The 12245-nt window shown below is 33.9% G+C and overlaps 1 protein-coding gene across 1 annotated transcript; it reads left to right on the top strand.

Annotated features, from left to right (window-relative positions):
* The first annotated feature begins 938 nt into the window (after positions 1–938).
* LOC131152607 (ras-related protein RABB1c) lies at positions 939–11903 on the top strand. Its single transcript, XM_058104351.1, has 6 exons — positions 939–1285; positions 2876–3015; positions 6382–6464; positions 8512–8716; positions 8837–8905; positions 11572–11903. The coding sequence occupies exons 1-6, from the start codon at positions 1240–1242 to the stop codon at positions 11662–11664; spliced, it is 636 nt and encodes a 211-aa protein (XP_057960334.1). The 5' UTR covers positions 939–1239; the 3' UTR covers positions 11665–11903.
* Positions 11904–12245: the final 342 nt, after the last annotated feature.

The following is a 12245-nucleotide window of genomic DNA, read 5'->3' as shown; positions in this document are numbered from 1 at the left end:
TGTCAGTGATGTTATTAATGATACATTTTCTCAGTTATTATTATTATTATTATTATTATTATTATTATTATTATTATTTTTGGATTACACACCGGGTATCCACGCGTCCGTTATACATTTTCTCAGTTATTATTGATATTATATGAGAAACAGTTTATTTTGATATATAAATATTAAAACTCAGTTGTTACACGCTGTATTATTCCACCCCTAGTGAGAAATGTCTCACCCTAATGGATTAACAACTTTTTAGGTTCTTCTGGAGATCAGGTTTGAAGGTCTAGGCTGAAATTGTTGTTTTGGTGGTTTCTTTTTTGGGGTATTGTGAGATATTGGTATATATACAAATATATTTGTATTGGATTATGTTTTAAATAATGGTTGTGGATATGGATATTTGGATGTTGTAGTGTTTGTTTTTGGGTTTTTATATAGAACTCTGGTATTTATTTGAGATTATTTATTTATATTCCACTGCGTGCATGTTAATTATGGTATCAGATACAGATAATTGGAACACCTGGCACCTGGGTCCCACTTGGCGGGTTCGGGGCATCACATAAATCATTGAAAATTATGATAAATAATCTTTTGTATTTTCTCATGCTACCTTGGAAACTTATTGCCTATTTTTTTTTATACATGATGAATGCAAAGCTTCTGTTTTGAGTATTCATTAGATCTATACTTTTACTTATGGTTGTTTAATCAAAATCTAAAATTACTTCTTTACGCATACAATATAAAATGAGTTAAAATAATTTAGAACTCTCAATATTATAAATTAAATACCCAAAATTTAAGTATAACTATATATGCAAATGTAGAAGCATCCCTAGTACAATTTCAATCTCTAAAATTTAATTTTTACAGATTTATACAAAACTCAATATAATTATAAATATATAATATATATTAAATTATATGTATTTTCATTTCTAACAATGCGCAAATTGGTGGGGCTATGGAGTAAACAGAGAATGGGGGCTGGGGGAGATCGAAATGACAGCGGGGACGGGAGTGATTGCTTGGCTGGACATCTGCAATGTTCCCCTTCTCTCTCTCTCTCTCCCCTTCACCGTCCATTGTTAACTGACTCCTTCGTCCATCTCACCTCCTCCTCTTCCTTCTCCTTCTTCAAGGAATCAAGGGTAAGCGATCCTCTCGTCTCGTCTCTCTGGCCGTACGCCTCTTCCTTCGCAGCCCATCAGCCCCTCCTCGTCGTTGCCCTCGACGAGCATGTCGTACGCTTACCTCTTCAAATACATCATCATCGGCGATACCGGTACCTCTCTCTCTCTCCTTAAAACATATTTAGTGGCGATGATTGACTTCATTTCAATTTGCCATATTTTTTCACTTCATTTGTTTTGTTTTCCTTTTTTAAAATAAAAAAATAAATTTGTTGACGTTTGATGGATTATTGAATCCCCTGGACCTTCAAACCCTTCTACTGGGTTTCTCCACCACGCCCACCCCCCCGGTTCGCCCCTTCCCCCTTCCCCACCCCACCCCCCCCCCCCTTTTTTTTTTGCGTAATTCACGGATTGTTTAGCTTAAATTATCCGTCTTCAAAATGTGTTCGCCGTATGTAAAGCAATTGATTAGTTGGTTTTGCGCCTGGATCAGATTCTGATGTTCTTGTTGCCTTTTTGGGCTACTGGTTATTGTTCTATTCATTGACTTTCAATGGTAAATCTCACCCAACTTTATTTGGGACTTGAAGGGGTGGGGGTGGAAGGGTTTCTAAGCAAAGTGAACGAAAAGGAAGTGTAGGGTGGCTGGCCTCCCTCTTCCTCTTATTTGGATGTTTTATCGAAGTATGAAAAATGGAATGTAGGGTTTTGAAGGGAAAGATAGAGAATGGGGAACCTCCGATTGCCCCCCTTCCTAAAAAATTAACTATCAAACAAAGGTGTTATTGGACTTTTCCCTCCGCTCCCTACCCTTTCCCTACTCCCCAACATAAATCTCTCTCTCTCTCTCTCTCTCTCCCTCTCTACCTGTTTTCCCTTGTTATTCTGTTTGTGCTTAACGCGGTTGTGAAATGTGCTTGTATGGAACATTTGGTTGCAATTACCTATTTTCAGCTACAGACCCCAGATTTGCTGAGGGCAATATCAAAACATGAGCACAATTTATTTGATCAATGCTAATTTATATAGATAAAGAAATAAAGTAGTAGTACTAATAAAATTTAATTAATTTAGTTGTACTCAACCCTGATTATTTTTTCCTCTTTTTTTCATTTACTTCTTGTTTCTCTACATCCTAGAAAAGTAGTCAAAGTGCTCACAAAAAATTTACTGAAAATCCATACTGTTTAGATTGATTTTGTTTCAACAAAGTAAATAAGTCGAAACATTCGCGAGAAATAGTTATATAGAAAGAGACACTCTTCCAATTAGTCTATGATGATTAGAAGCTTTTACTTCTTATGAGCCCTATTAGTTTGAGAGAGAACATGGCAAACTTAGTTGTATTGGGGGTTTCTTTGGTTTCTTTTTATCTATGTATTTCTTTTGGGAAAATCTGCCCCTTTGTACATCTGCCTCTGTCCATTTGCTTACCACTTTTACCTTTGATCAAAGCACATTTTAAACTCTGACTTCCTTTAAAGGGGTTAGACTTTGATTCTTTTCTTCCTGCCTATGTACATATTCCCCTGTCTATGTACATATTTCCCTGCGTGTTTGCTTACCAATGTTACCATTGACCAAAGCACATTTAGACTGTGACTTCCTTTAAAATGCGGTTGAACGTCAGTTCCTCTTCTTCTTCTTCTTCTTCTTCTTCTTGTGCTTTTATTTTTTTGCCATATCTTAAGCATTTAGTTGTGCTGGGGCTGTAACACTTGTGAGTTTCTCTTGTGCAGGTGTGGGAAAATCATGCCTTCTGCTTCAGTTTACTGACAAACGGTTCCAGCCAGTGCATGACTTAACCATTGGTGTAGAATTTGGGGCTAGGATGATCACCATTGACAACAAACCAATAAAGCTGCAAATATGGGACACGGTTCGTGCCTTTTTTTTTTTGGCTTTTTTTGGACTTCTTTTCTTCCATGAGCGATGGTTTTGAATGAACAAGAAGGAGCTGGAAGTGAAATTTGATTCTAGTATCTTTAATTGAGGATATATTATTTTTTCAATAGTACGAGGTCTTAAATTTATATATTTTTAAAAAAAATCAATTTACTTTAAATTGTGGGACATAGTTTAAAAACGTAAGGAGGATTTATAAGAGATTGGAAATTAGTGGTTACTCTTTTCTTTCTTTTTATTTTTTTGGAAACTTCAATTAGCCTATTACATCTATTTTTAGTCATTAGAATCATGGGTATTTTTGGAAGTAAAGTAGCTATAGGAAAACAAATTGCCTTTATATATTTGTACCATGGTTTTAAAAGCCAGACTAGGGACCAACCTGATGAATCTATTAGGTTGGTTTGAATGTGTGTCAACCCAGTGATTGAACCAGTGATATTAGTATTTCACTAAGAGGGTTTAATGGTGATGAGAAGGATAATAAATAATATTTATAATTATTAGAAGTATAATTATTAGAAGTCAAAAAAATCTACAAATAAAACCAAGATATAATTTGATTCAATTAAAATTTAAGTAAGGTTGTGTTTAGAAGATGAATTTCATGCTTTAGATTTGGATGAAACTTACCATGCTTTTGGGAGCTTGAAAATGTAGTACAATCCAAATCTAAGTTTTAAACACCATGTTCCCAAACACAACCTTAGCACTATTTTGTATTTTATTTTATTCAAGTTTACACAAGGAAAAAAAGAAAGGTCCCAAGCATGGGGTAAGGGTTTTTGATTAATTCATAAAATATTGAATAAGAGTTATAGAAAGAAATCATAAAATATTATGTGTATGTAGATCAATATCATGTTTATATAATATATATACATAGTTAGATTGAGATTCTATTAGTGAATTGAAATCCTAGTTCTGAAAATTTAGAGTCTAATTGAATTGAGTTGTACTATTCGCTACAAATTCCCAAATTGACTCCAAATGACATGCATATATTGATATATGAATAACAAACAAAATAGTAAAAGGCATTTAAATTTTAACAAGAAAAAGAAGATCATATTTCATGTGTATGCTTTCCCTAATCAATAAGAACGGAAGGAGTCCAGAAAATTTGCAAAAAAAAGGAACTTAATGTTGTTTTAAGGGAAGGAATGAAGAAAAAAATAATGAGAAACTGAACTTTGATGTTTGCCAGCAACTAAAAAAAAAAAAAAAAAAATCATTTTTCATGCATATACTTTCCCAAATTAAAAAGAAACAGAAAAAAAAGGAAAAAAAAAACACTCACCTCCCATGGGTTTTGGCAAAAAGATAGATACCCCCCCTGAGGTTTCAAAAATGCCACAAACATCTCTTGATGTTTCAAAAATGTCACAGACCTCTCCTGAGATTTCAAAAATGTCACAAACCTCCCATGAGATTTGCCAAAAAGACACAGACATCTCCTAAAAAAACTTCTTTTTACAAGATATAAAGGGGAAGTTTGTATCTTTTTGGCAAACCTCAAGGGAAGTCATTGGAATTCTTGAAATCTCAGGGTAGGTCTCTAGAATTTTTGAAACCTTAGGGGAGGTAATTGTCTTTTTTCCAAACCTCAAGGGAGGTTAGTGTCTTTTGCCCTCCCTCCCCAAAAAAAGGAAACAAAACTGATGAATAATTGAACAAACTACTAAAAAGGCCAACCTATGAATCTTAAGTTCTTAATAATACACCAGCACGTGAGGATCATCTCAGTCAACAAGTGTTCTACACCTTCTTCTCAATGGGAAACCTATACTCCTCAAAGAAGAAAGAATGATTTTGTAAAGGCAGTATAAGAACTAAAGTTATCTTTTCTCCTCCTTTTCAGCAAAGAACTAAAGTGAATGTGTATCACTGTCCCACATTAGATGTGTACTTGGGAGATATTGGGCTTATAAGGAGGGTTTGAGGGAGATATTGGGCTTATAAGGAGGGTTTGAGCTCCAACTAAGTGAAGTGCCTTTTATTGGACAAACTCGTGACACCTGTGGGCCAAAGCAGACAATACTACCATAGTTGGACAAAATTGTTACATTTGGTATCAGAGCCACCCTGGGGATATTATCATGTGAGTGAATCCTACATAGAGGTATAAGCTACTTTGACGAGGATGTCAGAGATGAAGACGTCAGAAATTGGACGGGAGAGTCTATCATGGTCTCAGATCGGATGTGTACTAGGGATATCACATTGATGAGGACGTCAGAGATTGGACATGTGAGCCTATCACGGTCCCACATCGGATGTGCATTAGGGAGATCTTGGACTTGTAAGGAAGATTTGGGCTCCAACTATGTGAGGTGCTTTTTATAGGATAAACCTGTGGGACTAATGAGCCAAAGCAGACAATACCTCACTAGAATTGGGTCCAAGACCGTTACAATGAGGAATGGAACAATTGTGTAAAAAGCAATAAAATAAATAAATGCTGCTTTAGGGGTTTTGGGTCTGACTGATAGGTTTAAAATCGTGTGAATCGACAGTTTATTTTCAAGGGGTGAATTGATAGATTTTACAACAATTTGATTGTAGTCCAATTCTAGTAAGATTTCAATTGATTAGGTGTGGAATTGATACAAATTGTATGGAATTGAATCATGAATCGTAAGATTACACATGTGGAATGCTGGCTGCATTGGTGAGTTGCCTTCCTTCCCACCATTAGGTCATGTGATTGATTTTGGCTGGCATCAAAGCACTGTTTAAATTTAATGAGAGGATGGGCCAACCAGGCTGGCTGGTTCACCAGGTCTCAATGGTTTCAGAGGAGTTGCCTGAGTTCGTCTGGGTTGACGTTGATTCACGATATTTCCAGTTTTATGGTATTATCCGGACTGGAAAACCATGAGATATACTGTATTATATTATTTTAGTTAAGGGAAGAGGGGGCAGTTTTCAACGTGCATTTCTTTTCTTCATTCTTCCTAAAATGCCCTTATTCAAGTTTAAAATCAAAATAAAATTTATTAGCTAATTGGTAATTAGTTAATTTTTATTTCATAAAAAACTACCTACAACTTCCTTTTAATATTACTTGTGCTTGTGGCTGTAGATTTTGTGTTTTACCATTAGTATTGGAAAGCTCTTACATGGTTTTGCATATTTTGGCAAGTTACGAAAGATTAAATCATTAAAAAATTTTTCGTGTAAAAAATTTTCTTGATCGAGTATCATTCAATGAGGAAATTATACTAGCAAGTTTTTCATTGCATTTTTGTGTGGTTCTCTACGATAACATGAAGGCATTTTATACCATAACTACTGTTTTTAGAACATCAGATGCTGAAGCTTTTGTGAAACATACCAGGCGGGTCAAGAATCTTTCAGGTCTATTACAAGGTCCTACTATAGAGGGGCTGCTGGTGCACTGCTGGTCTATGATATTACCAGGTATAATTTGCTTCCAAACAATCAAGAAGACCAATTCTGTGCAATGTTAGGCAAATATGAACTTGATGGTGTAATCAAGTTTTTGTATAATATATATTTTAAAAGGATATATTGAATCTTTTAAATCTCTGGAATTCTGTATTTCTTTCTAAGTAACACATTGGTATTATTGAAAAATCACTTTTTAGATGACCAGTAGCTTTGGTATTGCCCATTAAAACCAGTGTAATTGGTTCATCAATCACAATTAAATCTGTCATTAATGCTATATATGAAACTAATCAAAATTTGAAGCCTATGTAATTCAACTGCATCATGCAATTTCTCAAGTTGGCGATGCACAATATGAAATGGAACCTGGTTAGGCATATGCCTTAATGTGACTATTTTGTTCTCTATTGTATATTATGCTTATCCAGTACACATAGAAAACAAGAATCCCTTTTATGCAGCTGTTGTGCAATTATACTTGTATCCATCGTTGTTAATTGAGATTTAAATCAACCACAACAACAACAAACCAAACTTGAAGTCCCACTAGGTGGGGTCGACTACATGAATTTTTTTTTTACCAATTTACATGATCATGGACAATTTCCTCTGACAAATTAAAGGCTATTAAATCCTTATTATCATATTCTAAGTTATTTTAGGTTTAACCCTGCCCCTTCTACTACTTCTCACTGTAACTAGCTCACTCCTCACTAGCACACTAGTTAGCCTATGTTGCAAAGGTTCAAGACATTTGAATCGCTCCTCCCTTATCTTATCTTCTATAGGAGTTAAGCGTAACTTAACACAAATATGTTCATTGTTTAGTTTATTTTTTTATGTTATACTTATACCACTCATCCACCTTATCATTTTTATCTCGACAATTTTACCCTTTTTGGATATGTTGTTTCTTAGTTGCCCAACATTATGATCCATCTTACGGCCCTCCTATAGAACTTCCCTTTTAATTTAAGGGTATTCTATGATCACACAACATAGTCAAAACACTTTTCTATTTTACCCAACTTGCATTAACTTTATGCATTACATCTTTTTCAATTTCTCCTTTTGTTTGCATAATAGATCCAACACAAATTGAAATTTGAATTATGAAACCAAATTCCAATTTTTGGGAATCGAGAATCGAGTCGAATCGTAAGATTCGATACAGATTTCCAAAAATCAATTTTAAATGATATGCATATATTGATATGTGAGCAAGAAAAATAATAAAATAAATTTAAATTTTGACAATAAAAAAATCATATTTCATTTTTATGGTTTCCCTAAACAAATGATAAGTAAGGAAATGAGTTAAGAAATATTAATTTAAAAAAAAGAACTTTATGCTATTTAAGGGAAGGAGCCAAGAAAAATAATAATAAGTTGAACTTGTGTTTATCAACAAATTAAAAAAAAATATTTCATGCATATTTTTTCTCAAATTAAAAATTTTAAAAACTTGAAGATTGATAATAATTGAATAAATTACTATAAGAACCAGCTTTTGCATCTCTAAACAACACAATGAAACATAAGTACTGCCTTAGTCGGTGAGGTTTTTGCCCCTTTTCAATGGCAAAACATTATACTCCAAAAGTGAAGAATGGTTTTGTGAAGGCAATGCAAGACCTAAAGTTCTATTTGCTCTTTTTTTTTATATATACAACAAACTGATGTAGACAAGGAATGGGAAGTAATTGTGTAAAAATAAAAGCAATAAAATAAAAAAAATGCTGTTTTTGCGGTTTACCAGTTAGGTCTCTCCAGGATATGATAGGTCTAGAATCATGTGAATTGATGGATTCAAAGTGATTTGTTAGATTCACCTTTTTATAGATTCGGCAACGATTAAGTTGTTTTCAGATTCGTTAGCAAGATTCAAATTGATTTGAGTGACATTGATATGAATTGTATGAATTGAATTGAATTGCAAATTGTAAGATTCTAACAACTATGCAGTATCTAGTTATTGTGTATTCTTTTTTGTGCTATACAACCAAGGCAAGGCATTAAAAATGATGAGTTTTTAAAATTCTTTTTTGCGCCTCAGGAGAGAAACTTTCAATCACTTGGCAAGCTGGCTGGAAGATGCAAGGCAGCATGCAAATGCAAACATGACAATTATGCTCATTGGTAATAAGTGTGATCTTGCTCACAGAAGGGCTGTGAGCACGGAAGAAGGTGAGCAGTTCGCAAAGGAGCATGGATTGATATTCATGGAGGCATCTGCAAAAACTGCTCAAAATGTTGAGGAGGTAATGGGAATGCAATACCATATGTTGCAGAAACTTGATCTTAATAACAGTTTTAAAAACCAAGGATTGGTTTTTCCCTATATATTTCTCAATCTTCTAATGTTTAGAAATTCTGTGTAGGCATTCATAAAAACTGCTGCAACAATATACAAGAAGATTCAGGATGGAGTTTTTGATGTTTCAAATGAGGTTAGCTCGTTTTTTTGCTATTCCATTTAGTCTTATCTTTAGAATTTAAAGGCATTTTTCCGAGAACTCTATTCCAAAGTGTGACTAACTCTAGTAGTAATAATATATTGACAAAAAAGTTTTTGATATGTCCAAATATTAATCTATGTACCTTTTTTTAGGGTGTTAATTCTCACTTCAAAGACAAAAGTATGCCTCAAACCTATTCACATTTAGGGAAGTTAATGCAGTGTATTATGTCTTTATTTTTCTTTTATTCCAAACTATTACTGCTATTTAAAAAATAATATTGTGCTTGGATGGTTTTCAATTTTTAAAAAAAATTTAAGCAGGTCTCATCAATTACTATCGAGTTCTATTGTTTCTTTGTTTTTCTTACCCTAAAAAAAATTCTATTTTTATCCTATATGTCCATTTGTTAAGTGTCTAGCAAAAGAAACAATAACAACAACAAACCAAGCCTTAAGTCCCACTCCACTAGGTCAGGCTAACTACATGAACTCTTTTTTGCCAAATTTATACAAATCATGTGTAATTTCCTCTGATAGTGGTGCCTTCTACTACCATTAATAGTAACTTGCTCACTTCTCATTGGTGCACTATTTGGCCCACGCTGCAGATGCCCAAACTGTCTGAGCTGCCCTCCCTTATCTTCTATAGGTGCTATGTGTAACTTACCATGGATATGTTAATTTCTTTATTTATCTTTTAATGTTATATCATTCATCCACCTTAGAATTCTCATTTCAGAAACTTCTATTTTTTTTTTTTTTTTTGAAAAAAACCAATAATACTAATAAATTTTGATGCCTGGATCTAGAAATTTAATAAGATGTAATGCATAGAGTTAAAGCAGGTTGACTAAAATGGAGAAGTATTTCAAGTGTGCCGTGTGATTGTAAAATGCCCTTAAAGTTAAAAGGGAAGTTTTATAGGATGAATGTAAGATCAATTATGCTATATGGATAAAAATGTTGGATGACTAAGAAACAATATATTAAAAAGTAAAGTTGCCGCGATGAGAATGCTAAGGTAGATGAGTGATACAACATTAAAAAATAAACTAAGGAATGAACATATTTGTGATAAGTTAGGCGTAACTCTTGTAGAAGATAAGGGAGAGACGACTCAGATGGTTTGGGGATCTGCAATGTAGGCCAAATATTGTGCAAGTGAGAAGTGAGCTAGTTACTGTGAGGGGTAGTAGAATGGGTAGGGGTAGACCTAAAATAACTTGGAATGAGATAGTGAATAAGGATTTAGTAGCCTTGAATTTTCAAAAAAAGTTGCTCATGATCGTGTAAATTAGCAGAAAAAAGGTTAATGTAGCCAACCTCACTTAGTGAGACTTAAGGCTTGGGTTGTTGTTTGTTGTTTATTGTTTCTTAGTTGCCAACATTTAGCATAATTGGTCTTATAGCCTTCTTATGAAACTTTCCTTTTAATTTTAAGAGTTCTATAATCACACAATGCGTCGAAACATTTATTCGTTTTACCTAACTTGCTCTAACTCTATGTATTACATTCTTCTTCTGTTTGTCCTTCAGCTTGCATAATAGGTTCAGGGTATTGAAAACTACTAGTGTTATAAGTTTCTTGACCATCAAGTTTAATATTTTTCTCCAATATTTCTTCTACCATGGCAAAAGCTTTTCATATATTGTCTTATTTTTACTCATCCTAAAACCTCTAAATTCTAAAGCTTTTCTCTATAAGTCTACTTAAAGTCTATTCTACCCCTAATTTGATCAATCAAGACAATGTTATCTACAAAGATAATATACCATAAAATCTTAGTTTGGATACTCTTAGTAAGTTCATCCATCACTAATGCAAAAATCTAATGGCTCAAGTGTCCAGAAAAAGAAAAAGTAGAAAAGGCAGGGTCTTTGTCAATAAAGAAACCATAATATCTTTCAAAATAGGTTCTAAAAATTGATATAATATAATATTTTTTATTTTTTTAATATTAAAAGAAATTCCATTAATTGAAAATGAACATAAATACAATGTGTGCAGGCATTCTCTAGGAATCAGCTCGAATGTCAGTGTAATGCTGCCCTCCAATTCCTCTAAAGACTAAACATAGAAACCCCCTGAAAAATCCAATGTGCCCAAAAAGAAGCGAGAAATATAGCTTTGTCCCGTGGCGAAGGGAAAGAAGTTGTTTGAGCCTTGAAAATTCTTGCATTCTACTTGAGCCATAGGGTCCCCAAAGGATAGCATCCGCTAAACATCTCCATAAAACCCTCCTCTAGCTACTTTTTGGAATGAGGTAGTGAGCAAGGGTTTAATAGCCCTGAATCTATTGAAGGAAATAGTCCATGATTGTATAAATTGGTAAAAAAAAATTTATGTAGCCGATACCACCTAGTGGGAATTAAGGCATGGTTTGTTGTTGTTGTTACAAGATAACTGATAGGATTAAGGATTGTTAATTTGTTAATGGTTAGATGAGCTTGTTGGATTTTAATGCGATTTTATGACATAATGTTGAGTGTATAATTGGAATAATTCACTGCATGCACTTTTTTGTGATATTTTTATGAAACAATGTTGGATGCAGGTTTTCATTTATCTTCTTGGTTGTGAAACATTTGAAGCTAGTTGAACTTTACAAGTTTGCATTGTGTTGCTTATATCCTACTTGTGGTCTTGTTTTGCAGTCGTATGGGATAAAAGTTGGTTATGGTGGAATACCTGGGCCATCAGGGGGCAGAGATGGCTCTTCTTCGCAGGGAGGAGGATGCTGCAATTGAAAATTGAGTTCCCATGTGTCATAGTCAGTGCAATCACTCTATTAATCGCTATCCTGTTTTATTTGTTGTTTATCTGCTATTTGTTTTTTTTGCACATGAGGACTTGCTTTGCCATACGTGCTCAAGCACAATATATGGTATGATATACTATCCATGTATAAAACCACCTGATTTCTTCGTGCTTGTAAATTTGGTGACAGTTATTTTATTTTAATTTTATTGGTAATTTTCTCTGGCAATTGGTTCAAATTGTGAACAAAACAGGGATATTCGTTCTTGGTTTTCTCTCATAATTTTAGTTGATGTTCACAACCCTTGCATAATTTTATTGCATGAGATAGGAGCCCGTCTGGAATATGTGAGGCAGCCTTTGGTATCTGGAATTTTGCCTTGCTTTACTTAGTTATCTTTGATTCATTGCCATGGTAAGAAGGTTTATAGGTGTGTGTGTGTGTGTGTATGTACGGTGGTGGCGGCGGCGGTGTTGGTGTTGATAGGAGGTATCCCTTATTTAAAAAAAAAAAAAAAAAAGGAAGAAAAGCATGAATGGTAAGAATTAGTACAAATTTGATATTAGTATA

Source organism: Malania oleifera, chromosome 4 (genome assembly GCF_029873635.1).
Source record: "Malania oleifera isolate guangnan ecotype guangnan chromosome 4, ASM2987363v1, whole genome shotgun sequence".
Taxonomy (NCBI): domain Eukaryota; kingdom Viridiplantae; phylum Streptophyta; class Magnoliopsida; order Santalales; family Ximeniaceae; genus Malania; species Malania oleifera.
The sequence above is the reverse complement of the archived record's forward strand: the minus strand, read 5'-3'. Positions and strand labels throughout refer to the sequence as shown.

Bases quoted from the DNA above. Each gene is read 5' to 3' on its own strand.
- LOC131152607 (XM_058104351.1), top strand. From the start codon at position 1,240: ATGTCGTACGCTTACCTCTTCAAATACATCATCATCGGCGATACCG. The intron at 6,465-8,511 runs GTATAATTTGCT...TTTGCGCCTCAG, and splicing joins CTGGTCTATGATATTACCAG to GAGAGAAACTTTCAATCACT. The intron at 8,906-11,571 runs GTTAGCTCGTTT...CTTGTTTTGCAG, and splicing joins TTTTTGATGTTTCAAATGAG to TCGTATGGGATAAAAGTTGG.